Source organism: Lissotriton helveticus, chromosome 11, assembly GCF_964261635.1.
Source record: "Lissotriton helveticus chromosome 11, aLisHel1.1, whole genome shotgun sequence".
Classification (NCBI taxonomy): domain Eukaryota; kingdom Metazoa; phylum Chordata; class Amphibia; order Caudata; family Salamandridae; genus Lissotriton; species Lissotriton helveticus.
The window spans coordinates 909,875,128-909,897,761 of NC_136072.1; the positions used below are offsets into that span (position 1 = coordinate 909,875,128).

Genomic DNA, 22,634 nt, shown 5'->3' on the forward strand with positions numbered 1-22,634 from the left:
GGCGTGGTTCATTTGTTTACAAGTGAGGATAACTTTTCCTTTCACGCTCATGTGCATGTGTGCTTGATCATAGCTACAAGTCACGGCCAGCAAGGTTACCGGCACCCTCGGTAGCTTTGCCTCCACGCTCACCACTTCGGGGACCGATTCCTTGTCCCCGACGATAGGTAGCCATGTAACAACGGGGAGCCACTTCTGGCCTCCCGCACGGATGGACTTAACACTGTAAGCCTCCATTTGTGTCAGTCTGTTGCCCTAGATAAACGTGCATCAGAGCGCGCTGGACTACACTTCTCAGCGCTAGTTGAGGCCCACCACCCCGGGTTGTGGCACAACTTCCCTTCGCATCCCATTCATCTCGGCCACGGCCTTTGATAGGAATGCCAGCACGTGTCACGCCATCAAGTTGCTTAAATGCCATCAAAATATGAACAATAATGATTGATTTTGTGTTCCTTGTTTGTTTATCTGTTTGTCTGTCCCACTATTTTGTCCACAGACTTCTAGGTTCCTCGTAATAGAGGTAAAACCCCAAACTTACAAGTTTGTATGATTTTATTTTTCATGCACCTTTTTACACATAGTGCTATTTTTAACTTTCACTGCCTCTGGCAGGGTGGGCCTTAGCGTGCCCAGACCTGTCAAGGTGACACTCGCAAACTGGTCCTGAAGAAAGCCCTGTAAAGTCGCACATAACACGGGCAGAAACATGTTGACCTCTCTTTAAAAGGGAAAACACCAGTATACTTTATTTGGCTAGTTTTTCCCCACACATAGAAAGTTTTTAATATGTCAGGTTGACCAACCAATAAATGATTTTTTGGTACAACCTTGGACATTTTTAAATTCACAACTTTTTCACTCCCTACCCTCGCGAAAACCTGCTTTGCAGTCTCCTGGCGTCGCAGCACACCGGGGAGGTATTCGATCTCTCCCGGTGGACCCGATGATGAAGCATGTCACCACTAGGGTGAGTGAGGGTTTCCTGAAAAAATCCTGCATTTTTTCTTGAAATTGGTCTTTCCATACGACCACTTACAACTGGCCTCAATCTCACGTGCTATAATCATTCTGAACGCTTATTCTACGGACACTCTTCCTTTGTTTATTTGCTATTTGACTGGGGACCAAGAGTGCCCGAATCCCTCTCTCTCTTTTTGTTGACCGATACTTAGCTGCGCACAGCAGTGAGAGCCCCCTCTATATATATATTTTCAAGATACAGCACCTAGTATCTGTTGTTAGAAAACCATAAAGAGCAATGGCTAACCTGGGACTCACATACTCTATAGAGGAAATAGATGAACTACTGGCAGATCCTAACATATTTGCAGATCCAGCGATATCTCAAGCAATTTCGCATACAGCGGAATGGGAACAATTGACTGAACTCAAACGCGATAGAATTAGGACCATACTTCATGGTACCATACTCAAACAATACCTCACTTCAAATTCAGCCCCAAAAGGGCTTTTGGTCACAAATGCACCCAGGATTTTCCTAAATGATGCCACATTTAGAAAGGACTGGGCCATGATTGCATGGCACTGTACGAGAGATTGGCTAGTGTTGATAATAAAAACAGCACTACGCCTATCTGATGCTCTACAAATAGAGATCCAACAAACAGAAGCCCATTATAAAACCACGATAACGGGCTATAAGAAAAAACTGGACGAAATCAATAAAGACCTTACAGAATACAAGGATAATCTCATGCAGGCAAAAGTGACCAAATTTCAGAAAGACTTGAAAAAATTCTAATTTGAAAGTGTGTACCCTTACTCCGACCCGAATTACAGTGTTCCTAAAAAGGACACTAGAAAATCCGATGACTCAGACAGCCACTCCTCTAGTGGGAGTACTGCTAGTAACCAAAGTCCAAGACAAAAAGGGCGAAGAGGAGGGAGGGGTAGATTCAACTACCCAAATCAACAACCAAGATGGCAAAATTATGATCATCCAAACAATGGCCCTACACCGCTGTTTTATCAGCAACCCCAGTTCCCCATGATGAATTGGAACCCATATATGCAACCTCAATTTCCCCTAAACCATCCACCAATGCCTTTTTTAGGGAGAGGCGGGCGGGGACGGGGAAGGAGCAGAGGCAACACGCAAGTAACCTGGGAAGACGAAGATGCAGTGGGGAAACACACCCGCAGCCGAACAGCAACACCCAGCACGAGTGCAATATAAGCCTTGTGACAAATCTCTCAAAGAAAGTACTAACCCCAGAGGAGACTAAAGTACTGGAAAAAGGCCTAGGCTTTGTCCCTACCTCTCGCCCCGACAAATTCCAACTCCACTGCGAACTCTCACAATTCTTCAGGAAACTGAAACTGAAGGCATTTTTTGAGTCCAAAGACCAGTCCATAATGGATGAACAGGAGTTTGATACCAACCTCAGATTGAAATCAACCTTCATGCCACCACCACACACAATACCTGCAGCAATTATTGCATTTGAACAAGCTGTTGTGAAAGACCTGGAAACCACTGAGAACCCAAAGCGGTTTAACAACTTCACAGCTGCGGAACACAAAGCCCTGGAGAGTTTAAAGAATGATAGGGCAATCACCATCAAACCAGCCGACAAGGGCGGTGGGATTGTCATTCAGGACACTTCTGAATATGACAAAGTGTGTATGACACTCTTGAATGATAGGACCAATTACTCGCTCCTTTCTACAGACCCCACCGCAGCAATGAAAACACGCATAGAATCTTTGGTACGAGAGGCGGAGACCAATGAGCATATCTCCCCACATGAAGCTGCTTACCTAATGGCAGGAGGTCCAACAATTCCCTACTTTTACACTTTACCGAAAACCCATAAAAATGTCCTACTACCTCCAGGTCGGCCGATCGTTTCTGGAATCGGTTCAGTGTTGGAACCATTATCTACTTTCTGCGATTACTACCTAAAACCGATAGTGCAGAACTCTAGCACCTACCTGAAGGACACAAAAAGTGTACTCAGATTACTCAAAGACATTTCTTTTGCACAAGACTCTGTTATACTGGTCACCATGGACATAGAGAGTCTTTACACCAGTATCCCCCAGGAAGAAACACTTTGGGTACTGGCAAAGGCACTAGATACAGTCAACTGGGAGTACACCACCCCAAAGGAATTCATCTTACAATGTGCGAGGATGGCACTCAAAGAGAATTATTTCGAACACAAAGGACAACTGTACCTCCAACGCACGGGTACTTCCATGGGGAGTACCTTCGCTCCCAGCATAGCGGGGTTATACGTATATGACTTTGAAACCAAACATATTTTACCTACAACAAACCCCTTTGCCTCCTCCATAGGATTATGGAGGAGGTATATCGATGACATTCTCCTCCTGTGGACGGGGAATGAAGATAGTCTCATTCAGTTCCTGAGCTGGGTCAATACCCTTGACCCTTACTTGAGATTCACCCATAATTACAGCAAAGAATCGATTGTCTTCCTTGACGTAGTGATAAAGATAGAGGGAACATCTCTCACTACTGTGACTCATCATAAACCTACAGCAAAAAACAACCTGTTGGAGTTCAGCAGTTTCCACCCAAGATCTCTACGAGAAAATCTGCCCTATGGACAATTCCTGCGCCTAAGAAGGAATTGCAGTACCATCACTGACTACAAAGTCCAGGCTAAAGATCTGACCGAAAAATTGAAGCAAAGAGGATACCCGCAAGGAATCCTAAACAAAGGCCAGACCCGGGCACGTAACCAACCCCGCGATGCCCTTCTTGAGGAGAATGTGAAGACAAACACAGAGGTGCCGCTCACATGTGTGACCACCTACAGCACTCTCTCAGATACCGTCAAGAAATCGATCAATAAAAATTGGAGGATAATCACAAGTAACACGAAAGAGTGGGAGAAACCCCTTTTCTCCTTCAAAAAGGGCAGGAGCCTCAAAGATGCCTTAGTGCATACAAGACCCTTACCATGTCCAACACCGGCTATACTAACTAGGTCTGTTACAGAACCCTGGCACCTTCCTCCCATTACTGGTCATTTCCCTTGCACTGACTGCAGTGTTTGTCATCTGACCACCCACACTAAACAACTCAATTTAGAACCAGGAAAAGTGTGGATTCAAAAATCTCATACTAACTGTAACTCCACAAATGTGGTCTATTTGATTACTTGCCCATGTGCGAAACGCTATGTGGGAATGACAACACGAAAGGTAAAAACACGCATTGGCGAACACCGCAGCAACATTCGCTGTAAAAAAGTCACCACCAAACTCAGCGAGCATTTCTTGCAGGCACACCACACTCCAAATGACATGACCTGGACAGTCATCGAGCAGGTCAACAATCCGAGAAATAGAGACAGCATTCTCTTCGAGAAAGAACAACGCTGGGTGTACAGACTCAGTACCCACATCCATGGGCTCAACGACCAAATTCCCTGGACTAGTGTCCTGAAACGTTAGATCTAATACACATATAACACTAGCCAGAGCTGTGGTACTTATTAGTCCAGCACTTCATTTGCTTACTGGGGTACTCGATATTTGGGGTAAACCCAAGGACCGTGTGAGTTAGTTTCCTTTAATTGTGGAACTAGAGGGCTCTGGGTATGCTGGGCATCATTCACTGCCACTCCGTGGAACGCTTATTTCCATATATACCGGACAGCTTTTGCTCCATCTAAAGCTGAGACACAAAGCTGAGACACAAACACCGGTTGCGACAATACCCTTCTGCATATACAAAATTTCTGTATAACTTTTTGCACCCGTATTTTCTTCAGGTGCAATGCCTTGATTTCTTCCACTACATGTACCACCTCTGATCATTGCACTCCTGCTTTGAATATTACTATACAGCAGGCGAAACCGCTTCTAATTGCTAGGCTTGCTTCTCAAGCCTCGTTCTCATTAAAATGCTAGCCTCGCTTTGACCACGTTTTCCCAGCAGGCAAGAGCGCTCCCTATTGCATTGCAAGGCCGCCTGTGGCTTGCTTCTCAAGCCTCGCTTTCATTTTTAATTCAAGCCTTGTTTGATTAAACGTCTCGCGGGAGTATGGGACTTGTCTTCCAAGCCTCGCCCCGACCAGCGGCTCCCATTGGCCCCAGCCCTGTCACCTCCCTCACAATACCGGGCTTGCCCTTCACTCAGGATCCACGAGATCCAGTGAGGGAGCAGCTAGGTACCGAGAGGGTGCAGAGCGTTGCGGGCGTAAGAAATTTTCTCCGGAAATCTTACACCAAGATACGTCTATTACACGAGACTCTGCCAGGTCTCTAAATCCTTTTTGTGTTTGTTTTTCCTTCCCAAACAGGGTGTGCCATTTTCGCTCCCACCCCCCTCCTGAGTTCTATGGGGCGTGGTTCATTTGTTTACAAGTGAGGATAACTTTTCCTTTCACGCTCATGTGCATGTGTGCTTGATCATAGCTACAAGTCACGGCCAGCAAGGTTACCGGCACCCTCGGTAGCTTTGCCTCCACGCTCACCACTTCGGGGACCGATTCCTTGTCCCCCGACGATAGGTAGCCATGTAACAACGGGGAGCCACTTCTGGCCTCCCGCACGGATGGACTTAACACTGTAAGTCTCCATTTGTGTCAGTCTGTTGCCCTAGATAAACGTGCATCAGAGCGCGCTGGACTACACTTCTCAGCGCTAGTTGAGGCCCACCACCCCGGGTTGTGGCACAACTTCCCTTCGCATCCCATTCATCTCGGCCACGGCCTTTGATAGGAATGCCAGCACGTGTCACGCCATCAAGTTGCTTAAATGCCATCATAATATGAACAATAATGATTGATTTTGTGTTCCTTGTTTGTTTATCTGTTTGTCTGTCCCACTATTTTGTCCACAGACTTCTAGGTTCCTCGTAATAGAGGTAAAACCCCAAACTTACAAGTTTGTTGATTTTATTTTTCATGCACCTTTTTACACATAGTGCTATTTTTAACTTCCACTGCCTCTGGCAGGGTGGGCCTTAGCGTGCCCAGACCTGTCAAGGTGACACTCGCAAACTGGTCCTGAAGAAAGCCCTGTAAAGTCGCACATAACACGGGCAGAAACATGTTGACCTCTCTTTAAAAGGGAAAACACCAGTATACTTTATTTGGCTAGTTTTTCCCCACACATAGAAAGTTTTTAATATGTCAGGTTGACCAACCAATAAATGATTTTTTGGTACAACCTTGGACATTTTTAAATTCACAACTTTTTCACTCCCTACCCTCGCGAAAACCTGCTCCGCAGTCTCCTGGCGTCGCAGCACACCGGGGAGGTATTCGATCTCTCCCAGTGGACCCGATGATGAAGCATGTCACCACTAGGGTGAGTGAGGGTTTCCTGAAAAAATCCTGCATTTTTTCTTGAAATTGGTCTTTCCATACGACCACTTACAACTGGCCTCAATCTCACGTGCTATAATCATTCTGAACGCTTATTCTACGGACACTCTTCCTTTGTTTATTTGTCCAGATTTCTCCACAGAGAAAACCTTGCCTTACCAGCAAAACCCTCTGGAATGATAGAGAGGAAGAAATGGACAGACAACCCCTATAGGATGCCATTATGTGGCTCAGAACAGGATACTGTGCCTTTAAGAGAACTTTCCAGAACTCTCACAGTATCCCAGAATGCACTGCAGGTCCCTTTTACTTTCAGTTCTTTTTTCCGGCTCCTGCTAGCAGGATCCTGGAGCATTGAGCTCTCCCTTTCTAACGGTTTCTTTAGTGATTTTTAACTTTTTCAAAGTATTGGAAGTGTTTCATTTGAAGCACTTGTTGCTTTCTTTCTTGTGTGTGTTTCTGGGCACCCTTTTATTTGTCAAATTGCCTGCATTGTTTGACAAATGCCCAGAGTGCTCGAGGAAGAAGGCCAAGTCAGACCCACACGAGGTGTGCATCATCTGCTTCCCTCATCTCATGTCCCAGAGGAGTGTGACCTTTGCCAGGGCTTCTCCAGCAGGACCCTGAGAGATAGGATGAAGATCATGCTCCAAGGCCTGGAAGACAGAAGACTGAAGGCACAAGGTGGGTCTGGGCAGACTTCCTCTGCCCATGCTGAGGCCTCTGGGGAGCTCCCCAGGGGCAGGAAGACCAGCAAACGTCCCTGTTCTCGGTGAGCGGCAATTGCACTGACTACGGCGTCGAGAGGGATGACTGCCGTCTGTTCCCCGTCTCCCCAGGGCTCTGGGTCGAAGCGGCGTCGGCTACGAGGGAACTGAATAGACCACCGTCGAGATCACCGGTGACTATTTCATCGTCGTCGTTGAGTAATCGACGTCGAGAGGTGGCCCGGCAGCTGCGCTCGCCGTCGAGGCGACTTCGCCGTCGGCGAAGAGGAGGAGATCGTCATCGCGGATGACATCAAAGTCTCACAGGCGTTCGGCGTCGAGGAGACGCTCGCCATCGAGGCGAAGGCGTTCACCGTCGAGGAGGAGGCACTCTCCGTCGAGGGGCCGACTGTCGCCGTCAGGTCGGCGTTCTTCGACGCCAAAGAGGTGCAGAAGGAGTTCTGGCGCCAGGAGTCAGCCTAGTCAGCGACATGTGCCTATAGGGCACTCTCCATCGCCTCAGCCTAGGAAGGAAGGAAGTTCACCGGGCTCGTGTACTCTTAAGTGTATACACCTTCTAAGCCGAGGTCGGCTACTCCTCCTCCTCCCTTGCCCAGGGGACCTCCGCCGCGGGCTCCCACCCCGCCTCCACTTCCGTCGCTTCCTCAAACTCAGCCTCAACCTCATCCTCTTCCTCTGCTCCCATCTGGCGGACCGCCTCCGGTTCCTCCGAGGACAGTTTCACTGCCACGAAATCCGACTCCGCCTAAGGGGACCCCTCAGCCGAGGCCCCCAGTCAGGCCAAAGTAGACTACTCCTGTGAGGCCTGTGGAACGTCCGAAGCCAATGAAATCACGTTCTCGCTCCGGTCGGAGGGGGAGATCGCGGAGTCGTCACATGTCGTCAACGAGATCACAACGACGCCACAGGAGGCGCAGATCACGGTCCCGCTCGGATTCTTCTGGGACAAGGGACTACTCACCGACTTTGTCAGAATCCCCTGGGACGAGGGTGTCGCCCGTAGACGACATCGGCACGTTCCAAGATGTTCTGCTAAGGGGTGCAGCGAAGTTGGGCATCACTGTGACTGTGCCTACGCCCACGACGTCCGTGATTTTCGAGACGCTCCACAAAAAGCACCTGTCTCGACCACTGCTGCCTCTAGTACCAGGATTGGTAGAGCCCGCTGAGGAACTGTTTCTCACTCCAGCGGTGAGGAAGGCTGCTCCCTCCAGGCTCCTTAAGAAGTACCAGGCCCCGTATTCTGACCCGGCTTTCCTTCGGATGGATCCGACACCAGACTCTGTCATAGTGACGGCGGCTAGGAAGCAGCATGCCACCACCCCTTCTTCCACGGTGCCTCCTGATAAGGAGAGCCGCTGGATAGACTCGGCAGGGAGAAAGGTCTGCGGGACGGCATCTACTACAATGAAGGCTGCTAGTGCCGCGGCTTTGCTAGGGCGATATGATCGTGCCCTATAGGAGTCCCTCCAGCAGTTCGCCGAGCTCCTTCCTCGAGAGACGAAAGAGGACTTCCAAGAGATTCTGAAGGAGGGTATGCTGGTGTGGAACCAACTCATTAGCGCGGCGGCTGACGTGTCTCTTCTGTCGGCACATGGGTACTGTCATGGTGTCAACCAACGGCGCCACGCTTGGCTTCGCCTTACTTCGCTCAAGCATGAGGCTCAGCAGCGGGTGGCCAATCTGCCTTTCTCGGGGGAAACCCTGTTTGGCAAGCATGCGGACGACGAAATGGCCCGCATGAAAGCGGAGGCTGAGACCCTGACGGCTGTCGGGTTGGAAAAGCCCAAGGAGAAGAAGACCTACCGCCCGTTCCAGAGACGGTTCGGGGGGCAAGGCAGGGGGCGAGGACAGGCTTTGGGACAGCAACAGCAACAACAGCAGCAGCAGTTCCGGAGACCCTTCCAGAAGCGCCAGAAGGGCAGAGGCCAGCAGTCCGCAGCGGGGACCAAAGGCCCGGCTGGGTCTAGGCCCTGAGCGGTTACTTCCCCTACATCCGTTACCCACTCCGGTGGGGGGAAGCGTTCAATTTGTTCTGGCAGAGTGGAATAAAATTACTCAGGACAAGTGGGTGCTGAATATTGTTTGCAATGGATACAGTCTTCGGTTCACCAGCCCGCCTCCAGCAATTCCACCGATCAGCTCGCAGTTTCAACTGCGCGAGCTCCAGGCGGAGGCCGATACCCTGTTAAGGAAAAGGGCGATAGAAGACGTACCTCTGTCTCAAAGGGGAAGAGGTCTGTACTCCCGGTTTTATCTGGTTCGCAAGAAAGACAAGAACGAGTTCAGGCTCATTCTGGATTTGCGACAAGCAAACAAGTGGATTCGCAGAGAGAAATTTTGCATGCTGTCGTTGCATCAGATTTATCCTCAGCTGCAACAGGGAGACTGGCTATGTGCTATAGACCTACAGGATGCGTACTTCCATGTGCCCATTGCACACAAACACAGGAAGTTCCTGCGATTTCCAAGTCGGCGCCAATCATTATCAGTACACAGTACTGCCGTTCGGGCTGAAGTCTGCGCCGAGAACATTATCGAAGTGCATGGCAGTGGTAGCTGCACACCTGAGCAAGAACAAGGTGTTTGTCTACCCGTACCTGGACGATTGGTTGATCAAGGCCTCATCCTTCTCGGAAGCTCAAGCGCACTTCCAGAAGACGTGCGTTCTCTTGAACAAACTGGGGTTGCACATCAACATGTCCAAGTCTGTCCCGACTCCGGTCCAGTGCATACAGTACTTGGGAGCCTCCATCAATACGCTGTCAGCAAGCGTGTCTCCTTCGGAGGAGAGACGATTATCACTCCTTCGGAAGGCTCAGGCTCTTATGACCGCTCCATCTACAACAGTGAGGACGGTGTCTTCTCTACTGGGGTCGATGGCCTCTTGTATCTTCCACACGCACGGCTGCACATGGGACCATTGCAGGAGTGCTTGGAGGATCAGTGGGATCAGAGGAAAGGATCTTGGGACGACAAGATACGACTGTCTCTGCATGCTCTTCAGTCTCTGAAGTGGTGGAGTTCAGCGGAGAATCTCCTCAGAGGGGTTCCCTTCCACAAGGACATTCCCACATAGTCTATCGTGACGAATGCGTCTCTCCACGGCAGGGGGGCGCACTCCGGAGACTTACAGATTCAAGGAACGTGGTCCCCGACGGAGTCCACGTATCACATCAATTTCCAGGAACTCAGAGCTGTTCACTTGGCACTGAAGGCCTTTCATCCGTCCTTCCAGACCAACTCTCTGCTTGTACAGACGGACAATACGACCACGATGTATTACCTGAACAAGCAGGGGGGTTCGAGATCGCGCACTCTGTCGCAGGAGGCGCAGGCGATCTGGCGCTGGCTTCTGGCCAGAGGACTGACGATAACGGCTACTCATCTACCAGGTGTGCAGAATGTTCAGTCCGACGTGCTGAGCAGACTGATTCAGGAAAACCACGAATGGGTCATAAACGACGAAGTACTAGGAGAAGTCTTTGCAAGGTGGGGGACTCCAGACGTAGATCTGTTCGCCACCGCTATAAACAGAAAATGCCGAGACTTCCCCTCCAGGTTTTACCAACCGGGGACTCTGGGGAATGCACTATGGATCAGCTGGTCGAACAGCTTTCTGTACGCTTTTCCACCCATTCCCCTGATTCCGGCGGTGCTCATCAAGCTGTCCCAGTCCAGGGCGCGGATGATCCTGATTGCCCCGGAATGGCCCAGGCAGTGACGGTTCACGGACCTGCTTCACCGGTCTCTCCTTCCTCACATACGGCTGCCGTGCCGGCCGGACCTTCTCACGAAGTACGGGGGGCAGATGGTGCACCCCAACCTCTCGTCTTTGAGTTTGGCGGCATGGCTCCTGAGATAGTGCAATATGGCCATTTGAATCTACCAGAAGATTGTATGGACATTCTGAAGGAGGCTAAGCGACCTTCCACTAGGACTTCCTATGCTTACAAGTGGAAGAGATTTTGCATCTGGTGCAAGTCCAAGAACTATGACCCTACGACGTGTAAGGAAGATGTCATCCTTCCGTATCTTCTACATTTGGCGCAGTCTGGCCTTAATGTCCATTCCATTAAGGTTCATCTCGCTGCGCTGACTGCCTACAGGAAATGCCCTTCATAGACTTCATTCTTCCAGATCCATGTGATCAAAGATTTTTTGGAAGGCTTGAAGAAAGTGTTCCCTCCTGTCCGGCTTCCTTCGCCTTCATGGGAATTGAACGTGGTGCTGTCCAGATTGATGAAGGAGCCTTTTGAACCTATTCATAAGGCTTCGCTGCAGCACCTGTCCTGGAAGGCGGCGTTCCTCGTGGCCATTACATCGGCCCGCAGGGTGAGTGAAATCCAGGCGTTGTGTTGCCAAGAACCTTATACTGTATTTCATGCTGCTAAGGTTGTTAGCGTACTCACCCTAAATTTCTTCCAAAGGTTATATCTGATTTCCATGTTAACCAGACCATAACTTTACCTATGTTTTTTCAGAATCCTTCATCTCCAGCGGAAAGGTCCTTGCATTCCTTGGATGTTAGGAGGGTGTTGAAATTTTATCTGGATAAAACCAGGGATATTCGTAGGTCAGACCAATTGTTCATCAATTATGGATCAGTCAGGACCAGTCTTGCTACCTCAAAACAATCCATCTCGAGGTGGATTGTGTCCTGTATACAATTGTGTTATCAAAAGGCTAATAAGACCTTAGGGGGTAAACCTAAGGCTCATTCCACCAGGGGCAAAGCTGCCACGACTGCTTTGGTACGTAATGTTCCAATTGCAGAAATCTGCAAGGCGGCCACTTGGAAGTCTGTCCATACCTTTGCTAAGCATTACTGTCTGGACACTGATGCCCAGACAGACGCTCACGTTGGGCAGGCTTTGCTGCGAAATCTGTTCGCACAGTTGTGGTGTTATTTCTTTTTTTCTCCACCGCCGCTTTGGTGTGGGGATGGGCTTGCCATTCTATTCACTAGATTATGACTATACACAGAGATCCCCTTCTACAGAAGGAGTAGTTTCTGTCCTATAACTCCAGTGCTGTAGTAGGGGTATCTCTGTTATAGTCATAAGCGCCCGCCCTCCTGCCCGGTGGAGAGAGGTATTCATGTAAGGAATGCTACAGGTCTGGCGTGTTACGCCTTCAAAAAGAACTGAAAGTACAAGGGACCTGCAGTGCATTCTGGGATACTGTGAGAGTTCTGGAAAGTTCTCTTAAAGGCACAGTATCCTGTTCTGAGCCACATAATGGCAGCCTATGGGGCTTGTCTGTCCATTTCTTCCTCTCTATCATTCCAGAGGGTTTTGCTGGTAAGGCAAGGTTTTCTCTGTGGAGAAATCTGGACAGGCTGTGCTGTTTGTGGATTTTTGGTGGCATTTCTAGTTGAAGTACTGGACAGTGTAGCCTGTAGATATAGGCTGCATTATCTGTCTTTAAATTCTCTCTTAAGTGTCTGTGCAGTTCTGCATGTGTTGACAACTTAAGAGATTATTTTTTATTGCTCCGGGGTCCACGCACATGGGTGGGACTATTCACTAGATTATGACTATAACAGAGATACCCCTACTACAGAACTGGAGTTACAGGACAGAAACTACTCCATATAGACTATTCTTGGGATTTCAGATTGCTTGTAAAACCAATTAAATGGAGTACTGATACATGGGATGGATATATAAAAGACCCACTGCACTCTCTGATCTTTGTATCCCTCCCACCCCCTCACCAGTATGTATTTGTGCCCCCCCTTCTTGCTGGCCATAGACTTCCTGGTTATATTTTTTATACCTCCATGGACTATGCCAGTGGTATATGTTGTGCTGAAATGTTACCCATTATGTTATAATCTCGCCCAAGATTGATTTAATACAGTCAACCTTAGCCTACTCACTTGAATATCACTTCAACTGTAATGGGTAAATCACACTTCCTCTCCATTTAAACTTTTACTGTACTTTCAAGGTCTGTTACTTTAATTTTAAGAGCAAGTCCTAAAATTAATAGTTTTGTGGAATATTAACCTTTGTCATGTTTATTAGCATGTTATGTTTTGTGGAATCTTTTCTCATCCTCCACATCACCTCTCGCATGCTAAGCCTTCACTGGTTGACTGAGCTTCTCCTTAAAGTCAAGAGTGTTTTGGAGGCTAAACTTTCCACCTCAGACTCAGTAACCCATCTCACAGTAAGTATAGAGCATACACAGTCTCCCTTTTGATGCTCTCAGGTCCTCCTTATAAACTGTAGAGTTTATTTAAAGAATGCTTCTTGTTGGAAACGTTAAAATAAGAAGATAGTAAGTAATTTCAAGAACCGCAGTGTGTTTCCATATCGGATGAGAAAAGTATTCCACTGTTGGCCTCATGTCTGCCCTCTTACTTGAGACATGCATTTGTATTCTTTTATGACTGTATTGTATTTTGCTAAGATTTACTCAGCTTTCCCAGTACCCCAGATTTGTTCACTTTGTAGGGCTCTTCAACCAAATCATACCCTCTGCTTTCCTTGACCTAATGCTCCTCATGGTGTCACATTTCTTGCCTTTGGCAATGGTGCTCCTGATGTCTTTAGTGCTGTAGTGGCCTTCTCAGACCCCAGGACTGCTGGACTTGCCATTGGAGCGCTCTTTGGTACGTTTTTTTTGTATTGTTTTGTGATTGCATTTATATAGTGCTTACTACCTCTGACGAGGCGTTGAAGCTCTTTTTCGGTGAGTAGCACGCTACTCCGGAACCCATAATGGATTAGTGTTGAATTAGTATAGTGAAATATGAAAGTAATTTGAACGGTGGATAGGTTAGTCAGTTACTTGTATTGAGAAGGATAGCGGAGGGAAAAAGAGTTGCAATTATATAGCGCTTGGGGCCCCTGATGGGGTGTTGAAGCGCTTTTTTGGCAAGTAGCAGGCTACTCTAGAACCCATAGAGAATTAGTGTTGATAGACATTCACAGGACTTGGCTACAGCAGCAAGGCATTCATATATATCTTGGGATCAGAATATATCCACATTTTGCTAGTCCCTTCTCACCCTACCATCACCCACTGGAATAGGAAATAATGAATTGTTTTAGAGTTGGAATAAGTGAGCGCAGAAAGGGATAATAGCAGTTGTGGAAGGGGTTAAATAGGTCACAAGGCGATAACAGAACTTCTTGTGTCACCACACAGGGAGGCTAATGCATGAAGATAGCCTCCTGGTTGTAGAATATTTGATGTTGTGAGTCCAGTGTTTGTAGAATGTTTATCATTTGATTTGAGTATTCTGGAGATTGGTATTTAAACTCTCATGACATTCTTGTGCCTGTAGGTGCCGGCGTGTTCGTGACCACTGTGGTGGCCGGTGGGATTGCCATAGTTAAACCATTTACTGCAGCATCCAGGCCTTTTCTGAGAGACATAATTTTCTACATCCTGGCTATTTTCCTGACATTCTTCCTTCTATACCTCGGCCGGATCAAGCTAAGCGAGTCCTTGGGTAAGACTGAGTGTGTTCCAGAGTGCCAATGCTGCCAGTCCACACTGCACCCTTTATCTAAACCTCTACAAACCACACCGAAACTGAAATCTGCTAGAATCTGACTTCCAGTGTCTGACCAGCTATTTGCTGCCCATTAACTCCCATTTTTGTTTATCTGTGCCTTACGTGTCAAACCCTGGGTTCATGTTTCCTAGTCTTCCACATACTGCCTGGTTGCTTCTTTACTCTCTGCTGCCACCTCTGTGTGGATGTTCATGAGCCACATGTCCATATTCACCTGGACAGATGAACCCTCCATACTTATCTTGATAAGGCAGCATTCTTACATCATGCATAGTTTGACTTATCACAGTGCACACAAAAAACAGGCATTTGAAATTGCATAATTGGTCCTTCTGCTCAAACACATTGCTGCTTGGATCAGTAGCCTCTCCCTTCTGTTGTGATGATGTGGAGAATCACTTCCTTCCCACATGTTACCTATGAGCAGTCCTTACAAGGTCCTTTTTTGATCATTAATGCCCCTGTCTACAAACCTTCTCCTGTCTTAGCAGTGACTGGTCAATGTGAGCCCTTCTTGTTTCCTCAATAATGCTTACTCACTCAGAATACTTTGTGATGCATTCAAAACCACATTGTGTGAGCACTGAGTTGCTCTTGGAGTACTGGCTCGATTCACAATTAAAGGTATTTATAATCTTGTTCCTTCTTATATTATTATGTTATATTAGATTCTTAACATTGCAATGTCTGTAAGTTTGTTAATGGCATGGAATCCCAATAATTAATAGACATTTGCATCAGCTTATTGTGTTTATTTAATTGCTCCTTGAGTGATTTCTTTCAATACCAGTTTTTATGGACTTTGTAGAGACTCTTGTAGGTATTCTCACCATTAATGAGTCACCATTAATGAGTCTGAGTTTAGGTCTTTTGTGTTTCCAACACTAGAAGGTTGTGCATAGCCCCTTAAATATCTCTTTGATAAGGACCAAGCATGCGCCCTCTCTTTATTAAATGTCTTATTTACAGCATCTATCTAATCCATCAAAACCATGTTTTTGTAGGAACCATTCTATTATTAACAGTTTGCAATGGGCCATTACCTGGTCTGTTACAGGTAGCTTCTGATAAAGGCCTCTGGGTGCATACAGTGCCCTTCTAATACATGCATCTCTGCCCCATCCCTAGGTTACCTCGGCCTATACATCTTCTATGTCTTCTTGGTTGTTATCTCAACTTGGATCTACAAAAAGAGGCAGAGCCAAAGACTGTCGACCAGCATTCAAGGAGAATCGGGTAAGTGTAGGAGGTGTGAACGTTGTAGATTTAAGTTCTGGATACTCTAGCCCAGATAATGAAGGTCCAAATGCCACAGTCCGGCACCAAATGTGGAACGTAATATGGTTTATGTTGGACCTTTGCGCATCAAACCACATTAGTTCCAATGTTATGGATCTGTGAGAGAGCGAACTAAAGTCACCTCTGGTCACACACAAAACAAGGTAAATGCAGAATCTGAGTGCCTTGGTCGACACATGATGCCAGGGGACTTGTTTGCATAGAAAACTAGTCAAGTGAGTAAGATCAAGACATGCCGTAAAATCGTATGGGAGCTTAAATGAGTCTTGGCTCATATGGAATAAGACTTCCTCATCACTGTGTACTAAGGAGTGTTGAAGGTTTGGAATTTTGAACAGGCCTTATTTCAGATGGTGAGGGGACCTCTGGGTGTGCAATGAATCTCATGGTGCTATACCGCTGTATGTTTCTCTGGTAAAATGTGGAAGGGGTGATGGTGAGAAAGCCAGCCTTGACCTTGAGATTAGATGATGATGACGTTTTTGAAACACCCGTGTTCCTTTGTTAGACCTTTGGGCCCTGATGGGGTCTGATGCTTAGGAATTGCAGAAGCTCCTTAGGTTATATGTAAAGACCCTTTGAGTACGTACAGCTAAAATGAGATGATACGAGAGCTCTAGATTTTACCTTCAAAAAGATTTTCCACAGACAGAACTAAATTTAAAGGCAGTATTAGGCCCAAGCTTACAACAGTTTGAAAGTGATGACGTATTTCTTCAGATAAGTAATTCGATGGGCGCAACCTCTCCTGTTTACCCACACCCTGCATCTATTCCTTTGTTCCTGTTCTTACACACAAAGTCAAGTCTGCCTCCTTGTCTTCCCTTATCTTTGGCTTCTTTGTGTCACAATTCAATTCAATTCAATTCAATCTTGGCTCATCCTACTGTACGATTACTTTTCAGATCGCCTATCTGACATTGAGGAGATACCATCTACTCTTGGCAGTATCTCGGATATTGGTAAGTATGCTTCAGTATCTCCCCCAAGATATGGTCAGCTGCACCCCTAGACAGCAAGGAAGAGACTACTGGAATCAAGTCACAAAACTTAGTTCAGATGCCCTGCAACATTTCTGACAGGTTTTTACATTTATTTAAACAAGGGATACACCATATTTGCCAGTAGTGTCCCTTGATGAAACTGCCCCTGCTCCACCCTTCAATATGGCTCTATAGTATTTTACAAACTGCAGATCTTAAAACTTAGTGCTGCCGTCTTCTTTTCTTCCCTGTACCATTATTTTATGTGGCCACAGAGGGAGAATGTATGGGTTACTTTAGTGTAACATAATCTAAACGAATCTAGAAAATTTAACTTTAATCTGGTATGAATGAAATTGTTGATAATGTTGATTCTACTCAGACTAATAAAACCTTAAAGCTATTTTTCCAATCATGACTTCAAAGTAGCACCTTTGAGGAAAAATAATCCTCACTAGATTGTTCATTTTTAGGTCTCGCACCTGCGATGCAGCGCGAAGCGCTGTCGCAGGTGCGAGACCTATAGTCTTCGACTATGCTTTCAAGGGCTCTCAAGGGAGACAGGAGATGGGCATGCGCAGGCTGCAGGTCGGATCGGTGAACGCGTGCGTTCACCACGTACACTCAAGCGCTGTGCCCATCTCCTGTCTCCCTTGCAAGCCTCGTGGAGTAACTTTCACTTTCCCTCTCCCTTCTGCCGTGGGCTCCACGGCCCGTCAATGCGCACCGTACACGCGCCTCTAAGACCGGCTCCCTGGCACGACCAAGCCCCTCCTCCCTCCACCAAGAGGAAACGTGCAAACTCACCCGGTGTGGCGCATCGTACACGCGCCTCTAACGCCGTTCACTTCTCCTGTCTCCCTTGCGTCCTCAGGACTTTCACTTTCTATTCACCCCGCACCAAATGGCCAAGACGTTCTATAATTAAACGTTGCCCCGATGGAGTGGCCCGCAACGGCGGGACCGCTCAGGATAGGCACTCGCTAGTGCCAGCATGCAGCCCCACCCACCGGGCTGCTGTGCAGAGACTCATCTTGGTGGCCTGCTCGGGGTTCCAATGTGACGCTCTGCAGGGCTCCCTCAGAATACGGGAGCCCTGCAGAAACACACCCCGCCTCTCGGACTTCTGAAGACTTTCACCGCTACCGCAGGGCTCTCCCTTCCTCATGGGAGCCCCGCGTGAACGAGCCCAACCAGCCTCTTCCAGCCGCATCACAGGCCCCGCCCTTGTCACAGGCAAGGATGCCTGACTTCCTGCTTTTGCCCCCGGGCCGCAGCCGTGATGTTTTGTTTGTTTTTTCTAGTTTAAATTGGTGAATACACGTTTAGAAATTTCCAAAAGATGTGGAAGTTGGGGCATGGCAGGGGAAGGAGTCCCAAACACTTATTTAAATAATATCGTGCATTTGAGAATTTATAAACAAAACTAAATCACATTTCACATATAGATTCCTTCGGGAATGTGCGTGCAGTGGCAAGAGTGTTCGTTAACTTTGTTAAACTCTCTGATTAAACCCAATGTATTGACACGTTCACCATCAGGTGCACCTCTCTTGTCATTCGGAGTGCCCCCGTCAGTATATTTGAGTGACCAGGAACAGATTCAGAGGTACTTCCAGCTCACCTGCTGACACCACACAATACAGACCACACTCCCCCCTCCAGTGTTACACTTGAGAGTTACTCAACAAAGAGCAAATGCGGATTAATGCCAAACTATAGATTACACTTTTGCATGTCACTCTTAAATACGGTGATGCTGTCAATATGTCTGTGTTTAGCACTCGAGTACTAATTATTGGCTATTAATGTTTTAGTTGTACTTCAATAATACTTTAAAACTGACCCATCCCAACAAGAATCACACACCAGAGACAGTGTTATTTTACTAGCAGGGTTTTAAGTGGGCCGGGTCTTACCGGTGCTGAGCACCGGCGTTTTTTTAAAGGGGGCCTTGAAACAGGTCAGTATCAGGCTCTGTTTTGTGCCCTGGCACAGGCGGGTCGTTTTTTCTCCGGACTGCAGTGACAGCAGGCACATAGATGTGTGCATGCTCACACTGCACTAGTGGAGAAGTTACGGTATGATGTCATGCCGGGTGAGCTTGTAGGGGCAGGAAAATCCTTAAGAGAGTCATTTTTTTTCTGGGTTTCCCTTCTCTTTTAGAAACTCAGGAGCAGTACTATTGTCGTGGCGTCACCAGGGCTTAAGTGGAAGCTTTTTCTTATATACAAGCCATAGTTGCTGGTTTTTTATTGTATGCATTTAACATCCATTGACAAAGCCAATAGTCCTGACTTGCTATTTTAATTACTGTGTCTCAATTGCAGGCAAATGTTTTCGCCCATTATGGTCCCCATTTTTCCTGGAGACACGTTTCCGTTTCTAAACTATACGTCTCTGGAGATAATTTTTGGGGCGAGAACGGCTCACTTGCTCTTTAAAGACGGTGTGAGAAGGGTTTAAAACTCCAGACCACTTGTAGAAACTTTTCTGAGGACTGCAGAAAGGCCTAGTCTTTGCCCATGGACACACACAATGTCAAGGGCTGACCCGGGAGACACTCTAGGGTTCACCAACTAACTCCCGATGTCGCTGAATGTACTGGTACAGAACGAAATAAACTTTCCCCTCTTGCGTTGGCATTTGAGCCAACATTTGCCCCTTCCAAGCAGTATCCATATAAAACATGTTTCGATCGGTAGGTTGAAATGTAATTTTTTTGCGAACGTTTTAGCAGTTTGGCCCTTAGAGTCTCGTGGTGCATGCATGTCACTTGTCTGTCCCCTCGTCTCTCTTTTCAGAGGGTGTGAGCTGCAGAAAAACGGTACGAGAGAGACAGAAGGTGTTTCTTCTACAGCATGTTGTGGAGAAAAGGTCATTGAGGAAGCGTTTTTGAAAAAATATGTTTTTCTCATGAATGTAGTTGTAATCCGTGGGAAATTTGAAGATGTCAACATTTTGGGACGCTTAACTCTGGACATTACTAATATTCCTTTTTTTAGTGTTGCAGGGTTTTGTTAAAAATAATTAGCTTTTTTTGCTTTCCCTTTGGTGACTTGCATTAATTTTTTTCGATTATTTTTTATTGCTGAAACTCCTGTACAGCCATTGGTTTATTGTTCCCGGAGCGTCATTTCAAATGGGTGCTGCCTTCAAAAGTAATTTTCTTGTTCATTTTGGGGCAAAGTAAAAATGCTTTTATGGGAACCTGTTTAATGTAATTGAAGTCTCTCCAAATTTCACGCACATAGAGCTAAAACAAGCATTTGCAATGCAAAGGTCTCACATTTACACAAGTTTAAGCTACTGGCATTGTAAATGTGAATGCCTTTTATTTATATCTCAAAAACAAAAGCAGAAATAAAAGGCATTGTCATTTACAATGCCAATAGCTCAAACTCGCGTAAATGCGAGACCTATTGCATTGCAAATGCTTGTTTATTTATTTCACTATGTCGATTCCTTTAGAATTGTTTAATTGTTTAAATACATTAGCAGAATACTATTTAAAAAGCACCACATTCAGTGCTGCCCTGTAACTCATTGTGTAAATGCTTCACTTGTTAGAGTTGAAGACATGGTTCATGGAATGAAAGGCAAAGAAAGAGTCACATAGGAAGCCACTTTTTCAATTATAACAAGTCTAATCCTTTTTATTGGTTAATCCTAACTTTGTATAAATTGACACTTCCTTGCAGTTTGGAGGGACCCCCAGAAATATCACTAAAGCTTTCCTCCTATAGTTTAGACGGAGAGTCATTTGTCCCAGATGAGCAACAGGAGCTGTGGCATCATATTTCATGTATATGTTCTAATTATTGATTTGGAAACCAGCCCTCCATAAATTGTCTCATTTACATAGTCCCTTGTGAGCTGGAAGCAGAATTAATCGATTTTCCATTCCAGACTTGCAGCTATAGGAAGGGGTAACAACCTCTACAAGGCGACTCATCTTTTTTACATACATATTTTTGGTATGATAATCCAAGATAATATAAGTTTATTGCCTCTGGCAAATTTCATCGTCATGAGTTTTGTTTCATTCAGATCCATCTTTAGAAGGTTAATCGTACGATTCACCAAGCAAGCATCAAATTTGAACTTGCAGACGACCCCTAGTGTTTTATGTAAATAGAAATAAACCTCCTGTGTGCTGTGGGGAGAAGCCTCAGGTTCACCCACTTTTGGAAGAAAAGCACCATCCCAATGCAAAGTAACAAATATGTTATAAAAGAGGGTGTCCAACATAAAATCCTTTTTGGGTCTGGGTTGTGAAAGCAGAGGTATCAAATAGACCTTTTGTTAACAATATACCAAAGGAATGGGCTTTGGGTCCACCCCTTTCAGTCACTGGCTTTCTTCGACCAGCTGGCTTGAGCCATTGACTTGGGAGTTTTGTCCTGCGTGCGGAGAGAGAGCAGAGCGCCTGCATATGTTTCGTCCTGCGCGCGGAGAGAGGAAGCAACCCAGCAGAGCCATACGCGTGCACATCTTGTTTAAGCCGTACGCGCACATCTGTTGTGTCTTCAGCTAAGCTGTTAGACGTATGCGATCACATGACCTGTCATGAAAGCGTGCACATATCCTGTCCCTCTTCGCCCACCAAACAGACAACAATAGGTCTTGCCGAGGCGACAGCGCATGCGCTGCGTTGCTATGCGAGAACTAAAAAAAGAAGTGGTGGGGACTAACCAGGTTAGGCAGTATGCAAGTGAAATCATAACAAGTGACATTTGCAGCGCATGATGTCACGACATGTGACATTGCATGCGACATAACAGGAAGTGACCTCATTGGATGTGACATCACAAGTAGTGATATCAGATAATAAGACCTCATACATGTTTATCAGAAATATCATGAGTACATTTAAGCACATTATGAGATTTGACAAATGAGATTTGGAGTCCAGGTTGTGCCAAAAAAGTGGCTCAATCCTGATGCAAAATCTGGGCCTCAACTAATTTTTTTTTTTTAAACCCTGTCACAAAGAAATTTGCAATAAGGAGAAGCATGGCAGTCGATCTTTTCTGCTTGATAGGTTGCAAAGTCTGCATTTCAAAATATTTAATGGGTGAAGGCATCTGCTGGAAAGGTGTCCGGTAAGTCTCAAGGAATAGTAATAATGGTGAGATAACTCTGGAGGTTAACGTATGTGCTGGAGAGATCTGTGTTTTGTGAAGTCCCAGATTTGAATCAAAGTAGCATAGCGGGTTAATGGGTCTCCTGCAAAGCACATCGCGTAACATGCAGATGACCGATTTTGATTTGATGTAGATAGTAAAGTGGGCTACTGCTTTTAATGAAGAGATCCTTTTGTTAACTGCAGTTCTTAAATTGTAATCCTTGTAATATAGCACAGTGAGCTATGAAGGTCATGTGACACGTGACAATCTTACGGTGTATACATTTCTTATATACAAGGACTGAACAAAGTCAAAAGCATGCCTCTCTGAAGTACCTATGAAGAGATAACAAGCTGTGTGCCTTTGTTCCCACTCCATGGCATTTACATTAAAGTGTGAGGTTCCAGGCCAACTCCGGACAGGATATTCAAACAAAATGATGCGTGATGGCCCCTTAACTTGGCCCAGCTGAAGGTGAAAAAAAATCTCTCTCGCTGCCTGCACGTTGCTGCTGGGATTGGAAAGCAGACAATGTACAGGCGCTGCTGAACGTGTCCCAGTGTCTGAAAACGACACTGGGACAAGTTCAGCATATTTCTGTGGGGCCCAAGTTTTTGGCAGGGGGACGG

At 46.4% G+C, this 22,634-nt stretch overlaps 1 protein-coding gene across 3 annotated transcripts in view; it reads left to right on the forward strand.

Moving 5' to 3' along the window:
* SLC8B1 (solute carrier family 8 member B1) overlaps positions 1-22,634 on the forward strand; it is a 206,171-nt gene that overhangs the window by 156,530 nt on the left and 27,007 nt on the right. For all 3 annotated transcript variants that reach the window (XM_078667148.1, XM_078667147.1, XM_078667149.1), the window contains 4 exons: positions 13,576-13,682; positions 14,361-14,528; positions 15,723-15,830; positions 16,799-16,855. In XM_078667148.1, the coding sequence (XP_078523274.1) occupies positions 13,576-13,682; positions 14,361-14,528; positions 15,723-15,830; positions 16,799-16,855 (440 nt within the window). The remainder of the gene's footprint in view (positions 1-13,575; positions 13,683-14,360; positions 14,529-15,722; positions 15,831-16,798; positions 16,856-22,634) is intronic.